The sequence below is a fragment of the Chrysochloris asiatica genome, unplaced genomic scaffold (assembly GCF_000296735.1).
Source record: "Chrysochloris asiatica unplaced genomic scaffold, ChrAsi1.0 scaffold00089, whole genome shotgun sequence".
NCBI lineage: Eukaryota > Metazoa > Chordata > Mammalia > Afrosoricida > Chrysochloridae > Chrysochloris > Chrysochloris asiatica.
Genome location: NW_006408607.1, coordinates 6,466,800 through 6,484,670, shown reverse-complemented (window position 1 = coordinate 6,484,670; position 17,871 = coordinate 6,466,800). Strand labels below are relative to the sequence as shown.

The 17,871-nt window shown below is 44.0% G+C and overlaps 1 protein-coding gene across 1 annotated transcript in view; it reads left to right on the top strand.

Annotated features, from left to right (window-relative positions):
• Nucleotides 1–17,871, top strand: part of SEL1L3 (sel-1 suppressor of lin-12-like 3 (C. elegans)) — a 179,256-nt gene that overhangs the window by 11,000 nt on the left and 150,385 nt on the right. The window contains exon 2 of the mRNA XM_006866302.1: nt 8,017–8,587. Coding sequence (XP_006866364.1) covers nt 8,017–8,587 — 571 coding nt within the window. The remainder of the gene's footprint in view (nt 1–8,016; nt 8,588–17,871) is intronic.

The following is a 17,871-nucleotide window of genomic DNA, read 5'->3' as shown; positions in this document are numbered from 1 at the left end:
AAGAGCAGTTGGTGGGTTTGAACCACCAACCTTGCAGTCCAGTACTTTATCCTACAGCGCCACACAAGGACTTTATTATCACAGCATTGGTGAGCTTGCCAAATGAACTGGAATTTCGTCGGGGGCTGTGTGGGAGGGGCAACAATTGTATTTTGGGTGTGGGGAAATGGATATAAACTAAAATTTTGGGGGGTGGTCTGAAAGGTCTGGAGGGACTCAGGTGCTGGGAGAAGTCCACTCGGAAGGGGGAAGGCAGGGGGCAGAGTGATACCTTCCTTGGCTTCACAGTCCTTTAGGCCAGTTCTGACTTCCAGGGCCCAAGAAATGCTGAAAGGTAAGGACTGTTCATTCACATGAGGCCAGCGGAGCAGAGAAGTGGTCAGCAGTCCTCCCGAGAGAACTTTTCAATGAAAGGAGGAAGGGTGAGCCTCAAGATGAGGCCAGGCCCGGCGGTTTATGTACAGGTACTCCCAAGACTAGGGGGCGACCCATCTAGGCATCTGGCCCATGCCAACTCTGCAATTTCAGCCAGAGACATTTACTAAAAAACCTACTATGTGTCCAAGCCTCTCTTGACTAAGACACAGACTCTGACCTCATTATTGCTAAACAAAGTCACATTTGGGTGATTGCAGCTTCAGTTAATGTAACGTGGCATGTGCAAATAGCTATGAAGGTTGGACACGTGTCACGCCTGTGGCTGAAACTCTTCAAGGTAACTGCCTTATTTTCCTGGCAGGAAACAGCTCATAACCACACACATGACTTGAGCCAGGAAATCAGCTCCGGCTTAATCAATATTTAGACTGTGATGTGTGGCTAATCGGTGTTGGTTTTGTACATAACTCATGATGGAGCAGCTGCCCAACCCAGGAGACTCCTACTTCCACTGACGCATAAGGGCCCATAAAACTTCATGTTGGAATGGTCTTTTTGAGGGATTTTGACTATTCTCAAAGTGCCCTGAGGACACAGTGGTTATATGCTCAGCTGCTAACCGAAAGGCAGGTAGTTTGACCCCAAAAGTCTCTCCAAGGAAGAAAGATGAGGCAGTCTGCTTCTGTACACAAGGACAGCCTTGGACACTCGAAGGGACAGTTCTATTCTGTTCTATAGGGTTGCTGTGAGTCGGATTCAACTTGTTGGCAGTGAGTTAGACAATTCTCCAACAAGCCTCATGCTATGATTCCAAGACCCTCTTTGGGACCTGCACATCGCCTCAGCTCGTGTACATAAACTGTCATCCTTGCTTCTTTCACGTTTTGAATAATCTTTCCTAGCCCACAAAAAATATCTTTGTCCAGCCTTCCTCTAAATTGTCATCTACACAGATCTGTTTTCCAAAGAAACAATAGCAAGACGTCAGCACCGCCACCATCCAATTTCTAAGGGAGTCTTAGAAAGATAACAAGCCAGGCCCCATCATACACATGTATATGAAATGATGCCTAATTGGGTTATTCATCCTACTTCTTCCATAAAAGATCTGTCACTTTGTGTTTGCCAGTATTCTTTTTAGAATAAAAGCTAGGGTCTCTGTGAGTCAAAATTGACTTGATGGTACTTAACAACAACAAATCTAGTAGCGTGGTCAGCTCATGGACCAAATCCAGGAAGCTAATAAGCAAAGTTGTAATGGAACCTTTCATGGTCATTCATTTATGTGGTCTCTACAGTGGCGAGGCGCCATTGGATAAACAGTCGACCTCAAGGTCGGATTGAACTGCAAGGCCAGTGGTTCAAACTCAACAGCTGCTCCTCGGAAACCCTATACAGGATAGCTATGAGCCGGAACTGACTTGGTGTTTTAACAACACTGTTCTGTAGGATTCTTGTGAATTGAAATTGACTTGACTCCAAAAGGTTTGGATTTTTTGGTTTAATGGCTGCTTTTGTGCTACCCCAGCAAAGCAGTTGCGGTAGACACTATACAAAATGGAAAATATGTATTCTCTGTCCCTCCCTTCCCCCTTCTATTTTGCTGCAGCAGCAGATTTGCAATACATTGTTTGATTTCTTGACTGCTGCTTCTATGGGCAATGATTGTGGATCCAAGTAAAATGAAATCACTGACAACTTCAGTACTTTTTCCATTTATCATGATGTTATTGGCCCAGTTGTGAGGATTTTTATTTTCTTCCTAGAGATATCATACATCCTGAAGGCTGGAGTCTTTGATCTTCATCAGTCAGTACTTCAAGTCTGTTTTGCTTTCAGCAAGCAAGTTTGTGTCATCGCCACATCGCAAGTTATTAATGAAACTTCCTCCAATCTTGGTGCTACAGTCTTCTTCAGACGGTCCAGTTTCTTGGCTTCTTTGCTTAGCATACAGATTAAATAAGTGTGGTGGAAGGACACAACCAGGCGCACACCTTTCCTGATCTTAAATCCTATCGTATCCCTTTGTTCGAGTCTTAACAGTTGCTACCACTCATTTGTCAGTTTGTCACACTGTAGCAACTCCCGTATTGCAGTGGTGTTGGAAGCTATGACACTGGTGTATCAAATACCAGCATGCTCACCCGTAGTGGACGGGGTTCAGTGGAACTTGAAGATTAATAATAGACTGGAAGGATCTGCTGATCTACTTCTGAAAAAAAAAAAAAAGATTGACCAGCGAAAAACTCATGGATAGCATAGATCTAAAATCAACTAGAATTGACTTTTGCTACTCTTAACACTTTGAAGCAGATTGAAATAAAATGATCGCCACACAGATATATGGCAATTTATAACTCAGCTTCCAGGGAAGGGTTCAGAGAAGGGACACACTCAAGTACCCTATACCGTCTTCATCTTCTGTCTGTTATTGCTGATCCACAGTGATGAGTGTGAAGTCTGGAGAGTTGTTGATCATCCAGCAAAACAAACCATGCTCAAGGAAATGTGCGTCTTAATGTGGAAAAGTGGCCAGGTGCATTTTTGGGCACTAATAATGAAAAGGATGATGATGAATTGAATTTCCCAATAGAACCTAACAAAAACAGATAGCATTTCTGCCAGCACTTGGTTTAATAAAAGTTTGCAGTGGCGTGCCCGGCAAAGGAAACCCCAAGCAGGGAACCCAGTTCACAGCGACCCCATGTGTGTCAGAGTAGAACTGCCCAATGACTGATTTTCTGAACCTTTTTCTGAGCGGACTCAGACCTCTGACCTTTAGTTAATTGCTGGGTACTTAACCATTTGCTCTACCAAAGGACTCTTGAAATTGCTAGCATTGGCATGAAAAGTGTTAAAGAAGAAACATTGATGTGAGAGAAGTGGGCGTAGCCGTTTTTTTGAAGGTGCCTGTTTTTAAAGTATGAGGAAGAGGCTTGGAGTCATTTTCTGTAAAAGAACACAGTGTGATATTGAACAGACCGCAGCATGTCCTGGACTTTGTACTTCCTTCTGTTTTCCTAAAGAAGCAAACATCTCCTCGTGGAATTTACGAAGAGTAGCATGTGGCACAGTGCTTTGGAATGAGGAGTGTTAGCCACCCACCAGCCATGGTTCTGGGTCAGGACCATCATCAGTAGCCATCTCTGGCTGTGGGTGCACTCTGTTGTGGACCCCTAGCTTGCTCTTGGCTACTAACCAGAAGGTTGGGTGTTGGATATACCTGGTGGTGCCATGAAAGAAAGGTGTGGCAATCTCCTTTAGTAAGGTCGTTGTTGTTAGGTGCCGTGTAGTCAGTTCCGACTCATAGTGACCCTGCACAGGGTTTCTGAAGCTGTAACTCTTTATGGGAGTATAAAGCCTCATCTTTCTCCCGCGGAACGGCTGGTAGTTTCGAACTGCTGACCTTGAGATTAACAGCCCGATTCATAACCACTACGCTACCAGAGCTCCTTTAGTAAGGACTGTTGAAAACCCTAGGCAGAAGTTCTACTCTGAAACACGCTTCTAACTCAGCAACAATGGCTTTAACAACTTGACTCTCATCTCAAGAACAGGGCTAAATGGCTGCACAACTGGCCGAATGAATACATTCTACACCATGAGAGGGAAATGCTGAGTGCATCTCTATCCAGGTGAAAGCAGAATTCAGCTCGGAGTCCCAAAGCAGAGATGAAATCATCTTGCTGTTAGGTGCTATGGAATGGAGAACCTGGGTGGGAGAGACAGAGTGAGCCTCAGGAACTGCCCTTGGGCACCCTACTGACTGGGCCCTTGCCGCGTGGAGAAAATAAGAAGGACTGGTTCTTCACTAAGGGCTCATCTGCCTGAATGTTCTCTCCTTTTAATTATAAGATGATTTTATATTTGTTCTGCCCCCCAACCCCCTGTCATTTGGCAGTATACATGAGGACATAAAACAATTAAGTCTCTCCCGGCGGGGGTGGACAGTTTTGGACTAAACACTCCTCTCCGTATTTCTTCCCACAAATTTCCCATGACTAATTACAAAGAACGGCCAGCCCTTCCACTGTTGGCCTTCTGACATTTGGAGAAGCTGCACTCTACCATTTTCACCTCTTAGGGCTGTTGGCTGTTCTCCCTCTTCCTACCCCTGCCTTATGGTTTTCCTGAACGTTCACATGGTACAGAATTCAGAAAATATGGAAGAACTTGCAGGGTGGACCTCTCAGCCCCAGTTCCTGGCTGCCCTGTTCTCATGCTGGCACAGTGGGTTAAGCATTATGCTGTTAACTGCAAGGATGGTGGTTCAAACCACCAGCTAGTCTGGAGGAGAACAGTGAGGCTGTCTGCTCCTGGGAAGATTTGCAGTCTTGGGAACACTTGTTGTTGTTAAGTACCGTTGAGTCAGTTCTGACTCATAGCAACCCTGTATAGCGTTTCCGAGGAAGAGCTGGTGAGCTTGAACCACTGACATTGTGGTTCAAACCCACCATGAGGTCCAGAGCATTATCCCACAGTGCCACACCAGGACCCTAGGGAGCAGTTTTACTGTGTCCTGTAGGAATCCTAGAGTTCTGGTGTGGAGCTATGGGTTAATGCGCTGGACTGCAAAGTCCGTTAGAACCACAAGGTCAGTGGTTCAAGCTCACCAGTCAGTCCTTGGAAACCCTATACAGGGTTGCTATGGGTCAGAACCGACTCTTTAGCACTTAACAACAACAGCAGCATAGGAGTCCTAGTGTGATGCTTCAGGATAATGCATTGGACCGTAAGATCAGTTTCAACTGATAGGTTGGCAGTTCAAACCCACCAACCACCCCTTGGAAGCCCTATACAGGGTCTCTGTGACTTCGAACCAAATCAATGGCACTAAACAACAACAACATAGGAGTCCTGGTATGACACTGCAGGTTAGCAAACTGCACTGCAAGGGCAGTTTGAACCACAAGGTCAGAGGTTCAAGCTCACCAGCTGCTCCTCAGAAACCCTATACAGGGTCTCTGTGAGTCGGAACTAACTCGATGGCACGTAGCAACAACACCGACATAGAGTTACTTTGGTTTTTGATGTAAGAACCAGGTATGCTCAAGCAAATATTCATATGCAGTTTCCTTTTATAGAAAACCCAAGTGACACCTTGCTCAAAACAGAACAAAACAAAACTGGAAATCCTCCTGCTTGCACATGACGTGTAGTTCTTCCTTATAAGGTTGGTAGTTCAAACCTACCAGCAACTCCGAGAGAGAATGATGAGGCTGTCTCTTCCTGTAAAGATCTTTGTTGTTGTTGTTGTTAAGTGCCATCGAGTCGGGTCCGCCCCATAGCGACCCTGTACAGGGTTTCCGAGGGTGTAAATCTTTACGGGAGTAGAAAGCCTCATCTTTCTCCCGCGGAGCGGCTGGTAGTTTCGAACCGCTGACCTTAAGGTTCGCAGCCCGATTCGTAACCACTACGCTACCAGACAACCTTGGAAATCCTGCATAGAGGCGCTAGGAGTTGGTACCAACTTGACTGCTGTGAGTTTGGTTTGGCTTGGAGGAATCTGGGTGACACAAGTAGTTTCTGATTGACTGTTAACCTAAAGGTTCTTGGTTCAAACCTAAAGGTTCATGGAAGAAAGACCTGGTGAACTGCTGCTGTAAAGATTGCATTACCCTTCTGGGGTAGTTCTATTTTATAATACATGGGATCGCCATGAGACGGAAATCAGCTTCCCAACAGGTTCTTGGTTTTCTCATAGTCTGTGAATGGACATTTAAGATGCTTTCCTTTTCTGCTCCTATAAATAGTGCTGGGGTGAAAAGCCTGAATATCTATTGTTTTTATACAGATTGGGGTATATTTATAGACTAACATCCTGCCTGTGGAATTGCGGGGACAGAGGGTGGATGCGTTTATGCCTTTCATTGATTTTATACTTTTTGATATAGTCTCCACTGGCAATACATGAGAGTTTGTGTTTCCCTACAGTGTTTCTTGGTGCAGTAGAGAGGTTAAAAATACCAGCGTGTAGTTTCAATTTGTGTTTCTTTTGCTATGAGTGAGAATTTACTTATTGATGAACTGTCTTGTGTTCCTTTCCCATGGTTCTAATGGATTGTTGGCCTTATTTCTAATTGGTTGTCAGTTGCTTAACAAGGTGAATTCTACTTACAGAAATCTTCAATGGTGTTTTATTGTCAGTAGAATAAAGTCCAATCAGGACCCTGACTTTTCAACTGCATACCCATTACTCATGCCTGTGCCTCATACACCCATTCTACTTTCCTGCCAAACCAGTCTGCTTGCTGTTCCTTAAATGTGCATGTGTTTTCCTGCCTCCTTGAATCTGCTCCATGGCCGGGGATTTTTATCTTTGTTTTCAGTTGTCTCTGCAGATGTTACTCACACCACTTGTAGTCTCTTTCCATGTAAACTTCAGAATCCATTTGTCAGTATCTACAAAAAAAGGTGTTTTGTTTTCTTTTTTACTGAGACTGTGTTTGAGCTATAGATAAGCGGGGAGAAACGAACATCTTAATGATATTTAGCCTTCCCTGGTGTGGCGCTGTGGGTTAATGCGCTGGACTGCAAGGTCGGTTTTGAACCAGAGAGTCGGCGATTTAAGGTCGCTATGCGTTGGAACCAACTTGATGGCACTTCAGAGCAAACAACAAACCTTAAGCAGCACTGGACCACAAGGTCAGTTTGATCTGCAAGGGCGGTGGTTTAAACTCACCAGCTACTCCTTGGAAACCCTATACAAGGTCACTATAATTCGGAACAGACTCAGTGGCACGTAACAACAACAACAACAACAGCCCTTTGTCATAAGTGAAGAAAGGAGTCCATATTTCTGCCTTTGTTGGAGTGTACCACACTGACCTTTTTAGCTATTGTGTCTCAGATACCTCGATCACAGTCAAATTTAGAAGTGCACTTCACACACAGATATCCTGCGCAGAACAATGACCTTGATGCTGTGACCAAGCTTCCTGGGTTTCTTTAGGAAGAAATGCCCATATTGAGAAGGCTTCTTTATTTAAAGAACTAGATACGCACACAGCTAAAACTCTTTCTTGGCACACACTAACATCATCCATGGCAGAAGAGTCCGACAACACAGTCCCTAATCCAAGCTTGCCTGTGTTTGATTTGCAACAGCAGAAACCTCCTGCTGGCCCATCCATCACCATGCTTTGCTCGGGCTCTGAAGTTCTGGGAGAAAAAAGGGCCATGTTGCCAACCCTGTTATATTCCGTCTGGGTGCACTTTGAATCTTTTTCCCACCCTGTGATTTGATAGCTTCTGGTCACCATTTGAAGACAGGACAATAAATAGTTCAAAGTATCTGAAGCGCCACCATCTCCTTTTTCATTCTAAGGCAGGTTCAACTGCTACTGAATTTGTTGTGAACTGCCTCCTACATTTGGAAACCAACTCTGGAATTATTGCCTCATAGCTTTGACAGTTACATTTTGATCCGCAGATGTTACTGAATCTGGGGAGGGCATTTGATGTGGTCTAATCTCCATGTGTGTGTGTTGGTCTTGCTCCAATCAGTAGTGCATTTGAAATCTTTTCTCTTCCACATTCATTGGCTTTATGTAGATGGGTATTTTTTACCCAAGGAAAATAATGAGTCACAGATCTCTAATTACAATTTTAAACCTTTCTTTTTCTTTTCTATTTCAGAATTTTGTACCGTCTTTGGGCAGGCCGACTTCCTTAACAACATCAGTGATACCCAAAGCTGAGCGGAGTATGGCTTACAAAGACTTTATTTATTTTACGGTCTTTGAAGGCAATGTTCGTAACGTCTCCGAAGTCTCAGTTGAGTATTTGTGTTCCCAGTCTTGTGTTGTCAATTTTGAAGCCGTGGTTTCGTCTGAGTTCAGAAGCAGCATCCCTGTGTACAAAAAAAGGTGGAAGAATGAGAAACATCTTCACACCAGCAGGACACAAATAGTACATGTGAGATTTCCAAGCATCATGGTTTACAGAGATGACTATTTCATTAGACACTCCATCTCTGTGTCCGCGGTGATCCTGCGCGCCTGGATTACTCACAAATACGGTGGTGGAGACTTGAATGTTAAATGGGAGGAGAACTTGTTACATGTTGTAGCAAAGAATTACACTCTGCTGAAGACAGTCCCGCCTTTTGAACGCCCTTTCAAAGATCATCAAGTGTGCCTTGAATGGAACATGGATTATATTTGGAACCTTCGGGCAAACAAGATTCCCCAGTGTCCTTTGGAAACTGGTAGGTCATTTGCCTTGATAGGGACCGAATTCTCCTTTTTTCAGATGGCTGATGTCGTAGTAGGATGGCGAGGGAACGGTCTTATATGAGCAGCAGGAGCAACAAGGGAAAGTAGAGAGACTGCTCTCAGAAGCCTCTCAGCTGCCTCACGTGAATCCTGTCATTATGGGGACAAAAGGGGAAAAGTGAAAAGGTGAAGAGAGGAGAATAGGAACCAAGATGAAAGCGAGGGACCTAGAAGGGGTCGTGGAGGAGAGACCTCAAGAGATTTAGATCTGCTTTAGGTTGGAAAGGAATATTAAAGCTTGAGAGCATCTTGCTTTTTTTTTACTTACTCCTCCCCTCTCCTAAAAAGACCAACTCAAGTTTAGTTATGTTTAAGAAGCGTTGTATTTTAGAGGCAATGAGGACTAGGAAAAGCGTTCACACCAGCCAGGGAAGAAGTATCGCAGAGTGGGTTAGCCAAGCCAACCTAGGTTCAATTTCAGACTCTGCCCCTTTGGAATGACTTTTTGAGCCTCAGATGTTCTTATCTGTAAAATGGGGATAGTAAGTGACATTTCCCTCCTAGCAAGATTGTGAGAATTGAATAAGCTGTCATTGCCTACCATACAATCAGTGCTCAGTAAAAACATGTTGGTGATGGAGTCCAAACTCAGCATTCTGTCCTGCCGAGCTGTGGTCCCAGTCTCCACAGAACCTGAAGGCCAGGGCTGCATTCCTCAGCCTCTCCTTAAGCCTCGGGGTTGCAGAACTCTGACTCCACATTTATAGGTGGAGGTCTGAGGTTCTCTCCATGGGTACGAGAGCACGCTCCTAGGTACCCACCCAAGGTCTGTCCGTAGTTCCAAAACTGGGGCAGAATCACTCAAGAATGCTGTAAATACACATTCCTTGGCTCCATTCTTTACCTACCCAATCTGAGTCTGTAGAGGAAGGGACCCTGGAATCTGCATTTTAAACAAGTTCCTCATGGTGCTCATATACCATAATGCTTGAGAACATCCTAGAGCTACAGGCAGCCGTGGTGAGTTGGGGAGAGCTATGAACCTGTGGCAGCAGACCCTTCCACAGGAAGTGCCTAACTGTTTCTGGTCTTCAACAGGGCTGGCTTGGGGCAAGGACTTAAGGACGCAGGGTTCTAAGGTCTCCCTCTGGTGATGAACTCTTGATACTTCTGTGATGTGATTTCTATGAGGCCATTTTTGGGGAGAAACAATGGCTATGGTAATTTCTTGGTGTTGTCTCAGGCAACTATTATATTGTTGTTCATTATTGTAGAGCTGTGGTAGCTTAGTGGTTACGAATCGGGCTGCTAATCTCACCGTCAGCAGTTTGAAACTCCCAGCTGTTCCGTGGGAGAAAGAAGAAGGTTTCTGCTTTTGTAAAGATTTATAGCCTCGGAAACCCTCTACAGGGTCACTATGAGTTGGAACCGATGCCATGGCACATAACAACAAAGGGCCCGAGCAACCTTGTGTTTTACTTGTTCAGAGGTCATTTGCCACAGGATCAGCACATTTGAAATAATTGTAAAACCTGTATCTTGAAAGCAGAGTCCTGGTGTGGATATGCACTGGGCTACAAGGTCGCTTTGAACCACAAGGTCAACGGTTTAAACTCACAGCCATTCCTCGGAAACTCTATATAGGGTCACTATGAGCCAGAACTGACTTGATGGCACTTAACAACAACAACATTTTGAAATTATTACAAACTCACAGGAAGTTGCAGAAATGATACAGGAAGTCCCTTGTCTCCCTCCCCCAGCTCCCACCAAGTGCAACACCTTCCATAATAAGAGCAAATTGACATCCATCTAGTGCAATTAACTAGACTACAGACTTTATGCAGATCTCACCAATTTTACCATGCACTCCTGGTACGGCTTTGTACGATCAGGACTGGACTACAAACCACAAGGTCAGCAGTTCAAACCCACCAGCTGCTCCTTGGAAACCCTATACAGGGTGGCTATGAGTCAGAACTGACTTGATGGCACTTAACAACAATTTGTGGAAAGGAGGTTAAGTGTGTATATATAAAGAAAACCAAGCCAAACTAGTTGCTGTTGAATCAGTTCTGACTCATGGCAACCCCATGGGTTTTGGAGTAGAAGTGTGCTCCATAGGGTTTTAGTGGCTGTGATGTTTTGGAAGTAAATTAGTAGGGATTTCTATGTTGTTGTTGTTGTTGTTGAGGGCCACTGAATCACTTCCAACTCATAGTGACTCTATATGATAGAGTAGAGTTGCTTATGAGGTTTCTTAGGGAGTCAAGTGCCAGTCAAGCTACTGGTAGGTTTGAACCATCAACCTATGAGTTATCAGCTGAGCACTTAGCCACTGTACCACCAGGATGCCTTAGGTGTTTCTCTGTTGTTAAGTGCTTAAATCTGTTGTTAAATGTCAAGTCCGTTCTGACTCAGCGACCCTGTGTACATAGGGTTTCTGAGGAGTGACGGGTGGATTTGAACTGCCAACCTTTCTACAGTTCTATGTAATTTTATCCTACATTTTAACAGTCAGCTATTTGGCACATTCTGTGTCTGTGCTGTATATATGGAGAGTACATGTATATATTGTATATATACTGGAAGAAACAGTGAAATCTCCTTTCTCTGTGTGCACGGTTGAGGTGGTGGGATGGGTAATTAAATGTCTGAAATAAGTCAAGTTGTATGTGTTTTGACGATCAATGTGCACACCTCTTCCGTGCAGTACTCCGTGCTAGTACCTGGGTGGAGGGCCTTCTACAAGAGGTCCAGTTTCTCATGGGGAATCAAGCACAAAGCGCATACTGCTTTGCCTCCGGCTTAAACCCAAACCCAACCCATAGCCTCTGAGTTGATTCCAATTTATTACGACCCTCTAGGATAGAGTAGAACTGCCCCAAAGGGTTTCCACGGCTGTGATCTTCACAGATGCCGGTTACCACTTCTTCCTCCAATGGGGCAGCTGGTGGGTTTTGAACCACCAACCTCTTGTTTAACCACTGTGCCCCCAGGACTCCTTCCTCTAACTTTTCAAGGGCTTAATGATTCCATTTCATGTTTGGCAAATCACATTTTTCATTGAAGAATGACTCAGTTGCAAGCCGGAAGTTTTCAAATGAAGTCATTTATGAACTGACTTAAAACCTGCGTCGTCTTTTCTTTTCTTTTGTTATTTCTTCCTTATTCACAAAGCTCAGGAATAGCCCATTGGGTTTTGTTTTTCCTCTCTCCACCTTTCTTAGAGCATTGCCTTTGGGATAAGAACCAGTATAATAGAATCTTAATACAAAGGCAAACGTGTTCTAAGAGCTAAAGCTACTGAAATTGTGGGATTCTGTGAGTCCTCAAAACCAGCTCAGTTCACAGGCCTGTGATTATGTGACAAAATAGGGGAGCAGGCCTTCACTCTGTCTTTAAGAGACAATGGGAGGAAGGTTGGCAGCAGCCCCCATGAAAAGCGTACACCACCTTTGTTCTTAATGATGGTCCTGGGGACTGAGGGGTTCCAGGCCTTTGAGTTGTTCATAGTCAGAGTATCTTTATTTGGCTGTTGATGACCAAGAGTGGAGCCAGAACTACAAGATTGTAACAGTGAAGTGGAAAGCAAAAGTTGGAAACAAAGAAGAAGGATCCATAGTTGTCAAATATGGCCTTGGTGATGGATACAAAGCGGGAGATGACATGATAGAATTTTCTAAGACCGTTGGCTTATCCATTGGAAATACCTTTTCAACAGCATAAAGGTGACTGACTATACATGTAGATTCAGAAGGAAATATGAAACAAGAGATAGATAACCATTGCTGATGTGAGACAGATCTTGACTGAAAGCATGGGATACTAGAAAGATATTTACTTGTGCTTTATTGACCGTGCAAAGGCATTTGACTATATGGATGGATGATCACAAAGTATAGACAACATTGTAAAGAATGGGACTTCCATTACATTTAATCGTGCTCACGTGGAACTTGTAAATAAAACAAGAGGCTGTCATTTGAACAGAACAAGGGCATACTGTATGGTTTAAAATCAGGAGAGGTGTGCATGAAAGCTATTCATGTAGTCCAGAGTCTTGGATTATATGCTCAGCATACAGATTGAACAAGTGTGGTGAAAGGAAGGGTACAAACATGAAGCACACCTTTCATCATATGTATTCAACCCGTATGCTGAGCATATAATCCTAGAAGCTGGACTATATGGGCATCAGGATTGGAGGACTCATTAACAACCTGCGATATGCAGGTGACGCAGCCTTGCTTTCTGAAAATGAGGAGGACTTATCTTACTGATGAGGATCAAATTCTACAGTCTTCTAACCTTCTCCATCAAGAAAACAAAAATCTTCACAACTGGACTATTAAACATCATGACAAATTGAGGTTAAGACTTCATTTGACTTGGCTCCACAATCAACACTCATGGAAGCAGCTGCCAAGAAATCAAAGTATTGCATTGGGCAAATCTGCTACGAAAGACCTCTTTCAAGTGTTAAAAAGGAAAGAGGTCATTTTGAGGCCTGAAGTTTGCCTGACACAAGCACTTCAAATGCATGTGAATGGTGGTGGGGGAAGTTGTGTGTCCTGGAGTAGGTGCCAACGCACAGTGGCCCTCTATACGGATCCCAAGGCTGTAAATCTTTACGTGAGCAGAAAGCCTCATCTTTCTCCCGTGGAACCATTGGTAGTTTCAAACTGCTGATGGGTGAAATTATCAGTCTGACTAGTAACTACTATGCTACCAGAGCTCCTTATGCATGTGAATAAGAAAGACTAAGGAAGAATCAATGCCTTTGAATTACAATGCTGGCAATGAATATTGAATCTGCTTCGGACTGCCAGAAGAATGAACAAATCTGTGTTGGGAGAAGTACAGCCAGAATACTTCTTAAGAGGCAAGATGGTGAGATTTCCTCTCATGTACTTTGGACATTATCAGGTGAGACCAGATCCTGGAGAAGGCCATCGTGCTTGGTAGAGAATCAGTGAAAAAGAGGAAGGGCCTACCGAGGTGGATTGACTCAGTGGTCAAATCAACTGTAGCAAGGAGGAGGGGCATTGTCTCCTTTGGCTGTGTTGGTGCGCCACAGGGTTATGAATTACCTGTTTTTTAAAAGTAAATTGTCAGACTCTTTCTTGGGTCACTATGAGCTGGAACTGACTCATTGGCACCTGACAACAATTGGACCAACAACAACAGGTGGTGAAACGTTCTAGCTGTTCATTGTCACAGTTTGAAGTCACATTGGCATGGGGTTTGAAGATTTTCTGTGTCAAGCGTCTGGTGTCCCAGGTTGGATCTGTCCTTGACGTAGCCCTTGGCTTTCATCGATCGCCTTCTTAGCAGGACTGGACCACAGTGTATGAGAGCCCTAAACATTAATAATCTATGTGCTCTGTCCACCATTACTCACACATTCAAATGAGGTTTGTGAGTTATGTCTGAGGGGGCTTAAAAAATTCATGGGACATTGGAATTAACAGATAATAATTTTTTTTTCTACAAACTTTTTGAAGCCCCTTGTATAAACATGTGTTTATATATACATGGAGAGTCCTGGTGTGGCGCTGTGGGTTAATGCTCTGGACTACAAGGTTGGTTTGAACTGCAAGGTCTGCGGTTCAAGATCACCAGCCACTGCTCAGAAACCCTATACAGGGTCGACTCGATGGCACGTAACAACAACAACACATATACATGGAGTTCTGGTGTGGTGCCTTAGTTTTAAACCCACCAGCCACTCCTTGGAAACCCTATACAAGGGTCACTATGAGTGGGAACCGACTTGACAGCGACAACATATATACATGAGGAAGTTTCAAAACATTTGTGAAGAATTCCATTATCTTTTCATTCCGTTTCCTGAAAACGTTTGAAGCCCCCATCTATAAACAGATGCATATGCACGCACATGAGGTACGTCAAAAAGTATTGCTACTAGTTCCAGTTCCTACAGATTCACTCCACACAAAATGTGTATGAACATGTCTCTGCGATCAGTGGATGGCTGCAGACAAGTTCTCTCCGTAACGCAGCTGTCTTTGTCTCTTTAGGTTGTCTTCAAAAACAGGGATGCCTTTTGTGGCATAGGGGAAAAAAGTCAATTTTCAGAACAGGAATGATATAAAGTTTTTAAAACAAAATTCAAATGAACATTTTCCCAAATCATTGAAGCTTTGATGGAGTGGCATGATGTTGAGAGGGATTCCAAGGCTGTGTCTGTGCTTAGTGAGAGGAATGCTCTACGGCTTGATTATTGATGTCTGCTGTGGGGTGGAAATGTGGAATAATAGTGCCTGGGTATGTATGTGTTCACTGAGCTTAAACCCTGGGTGTGAGATGGGGAACTCAGGAAATCAGGCTGAAAAGACAGGTTCGGATGGCATTCAGAGGTTCTTAAATGCCTTCATACAGGGTATGGAACCTTCTACCCTTGAACTACTCTATGAACGATCTCTCATCTTCCCTCTTAGATCAGACACTGGAGGAATGTGGCAGCCTCCTCCTTTCTTTTCCATTCTCTTTTCCTCTCACTGAAAATTCATTCTCAGCTCCAACGGATTGGAAGTGTGATTTCTTAGAAGAAAATTCCATTCCAACATGATTGAAAGTTAAGTCAAGTGTTAGAGCCAGGCTTGACAAGTGTTTGTGAAAAATCTCAGTTTGCGTACTGGGTTATTCCAGGCTGTGGCATGCCGCAGTGATATTTTTGGTAATTATAAGTGCTATACAGCTATATAAGGAGTTCTGGTAGTGTAGTGGTTAAGAGTCAGGCTGCCAACCTCCAGGCTAGCAGTTCAAAACTGCCAGCTGATCTGTAAGAGAAAGATGAAGCTTTCTGCTCCCAAAAACATTTATAGCCTCAGAAGCCCTATATAGGTTCGCTACAAGTCAGAACCGACTCCGTGGCATAGAACCGCCATCATCACCTCAGAAGCCCTATATAGGGTTGCTACAAGTCAGAACCGACTCAATGGCGTATATCCACCATCATCTCCACCACATAGCTGTATGGAATCCTGGTGTGGCATTGTAGGATAAGCACTGGACTGACAACTACAAGGCCATTGGTTCACACCTACCAGCCTCTCCTCATAAACCCTGTACAGGGTCTCTATGAGTTGGAACCAATTTGATGGTGTGGCGCTGTGGGTTAATGCGCCAGACTGCAAAGCCATTTGAACTGCAAGGTCAGCTGTTCAAGCTCACCATCTGCTCCTCGGAAACCCTATACAGGGTCCCTATGGGTCGAAATCAACTCGATGGCACTTAACAACAACAACAATAATATAGCTATATGGAGTCTTTGTGTGAACTGTAGGAAAAGCACTGGACTGCTAACGGCAAGGTTGGAAGTTCAAACCCACAAGCCACTCTCAGAAACCCTATACAGGGTTGCGCTGAGTCGGAACCAAATCCACAGCACTTCACAACAACACGTAACTATGTGACACTTTTGGGAATCGATCAAACCCAAACCAGACTTATTTTTAACCCCTGTAAATCAGAAGAATGTAAATTCTTCAGTAATATGATTAATAAATGCCAGACATAGGCCTTGCCCTTTATAACGTTCAAAACACTCTTCACATCCATGTGCATTGTCTTAGTTAATCCTCACAGTAGTCTCATTGGGAAAATAATATTATTCTCATGTGTTGGAAGAAGTGCAGCCAGAGTGCTCCTTGGAAACCACGATGGCCAGACTTTGTCGCTCATACTTTGGACATACTGTCAGGAGGGACCAGTCACTGGAGAAGGATATCATGTTCGGTAAGGTGGAGCATCATAGAAAAAGAAGAAGACTCCTTATGAGATGGATTGGCACAGTGGCAGCATCAATGGACTCAAACGTAGCAATGATTAGGAGGTTGGCTCAGAACCAGGCAGTGTTTCATTCTGTATATAGGGTCACCATGAGTCGGTACCAACTTGATGGCACCTAACAACAACAATATAAAGAGTGGAAAACCAAGGTTCCGGGAGCTATGCTATCCTGGAGTCCAAGCCGCCTGCGTCTCAGGACTTTGCCATGCTGCCGATCTGTAGTATGGAAATATGGTCCTCTGTCAGCTCCTCAGTTAGAAGGTGTGGCTTCTATAGGTTGAATTTTTACCTATGTGAACCATCCTCTTTCCCTCATCCACTGGATTTTGTCCCTTTGAAGCAAATCAGATTGAATGGAGCAAAATCTCAGAATGTTCCGCTCCCTTTTCCCTGCCCCCACGGAAGTTCACGGATAATGAAGTTCTTCTCTTTTAAACTAAAAAATAGAGTTCACAAAAATTCAAATCCTGTAAAAGGGTTTAGAGAGAATAGTAAGTTCTCGCCCACCTCAGTGTTTGAATCTTGGCCCCAGAAGCAACCTCAAAGTTTCTTGGATCTCTTTCTAGAATGTTCTTTGCCTACTTTTTCGCTAGTAGTCAAGTGCCCGACTCTTTGTGTCACTCAGGACTCTTACCAAAAGGGTAGTTCCCTGTTTTCCAAACTACGAAGATACTATAAACCCTCATTCTGCCCCCACTAACTACGATAAAGAGTGGTCTTTGTCAGTACAACATCACTCATTTAGGTAGCTGCTTTGCATTCCGTTGCCAGACAGTCTATAGTTTACCTGACCTGTCCTCTGCTGCTGGCCATGCAGGTAGTACCTTATCTGTTGCAGCTCACAAGTCTGCATTGAACATCTTCATATATACTTATAAAGTCCTGATGTGGTGCTGTAGGATAAGCACTGGGCCGAAAGGTTGATTAGTACCACAAGGCTGGCAGTTCAAACTCACCAGCTGCTCCTTGGAAACCCTATACAGGATCGCTATGAATCAGACCCGACTTCGACGGCACTTAACAACAACAATATAGTATGTTTGGGGGATGCATGGCCAGGAGTGGAATTTATTTTTATTTTTGAGACTCCTGGTATTGAGTCTGCCACAGTATTCTTTAGAATCTACTTCATCACCTAGTACAATTCCAACCGAAATCATAAGTTTTATGTTGTCTGGCTTTAGCTTTAAAGAAAGTTAGACACTTAACTGCCACCGCTTTTTAAAGGTCCTGTGTTTGGGGAGCAGTTCTGAGTTACCTGGGCTCTAGTTTGATTTCTCCAGGTTGAAACTCTCAGCTTCCTTTCTCCCAGGCTCTGTTGATAGACTTTTGTCACGGGCATCCCTTGCTCGGCAGCTATCTCTGGCTTATGTGCTGCTATGATACTGAACAGGAAACTTCCAAACTACAATGGATAAGGAAGAAAGGCCTGGCGATTTACTTCCAAAAATCAGCATTG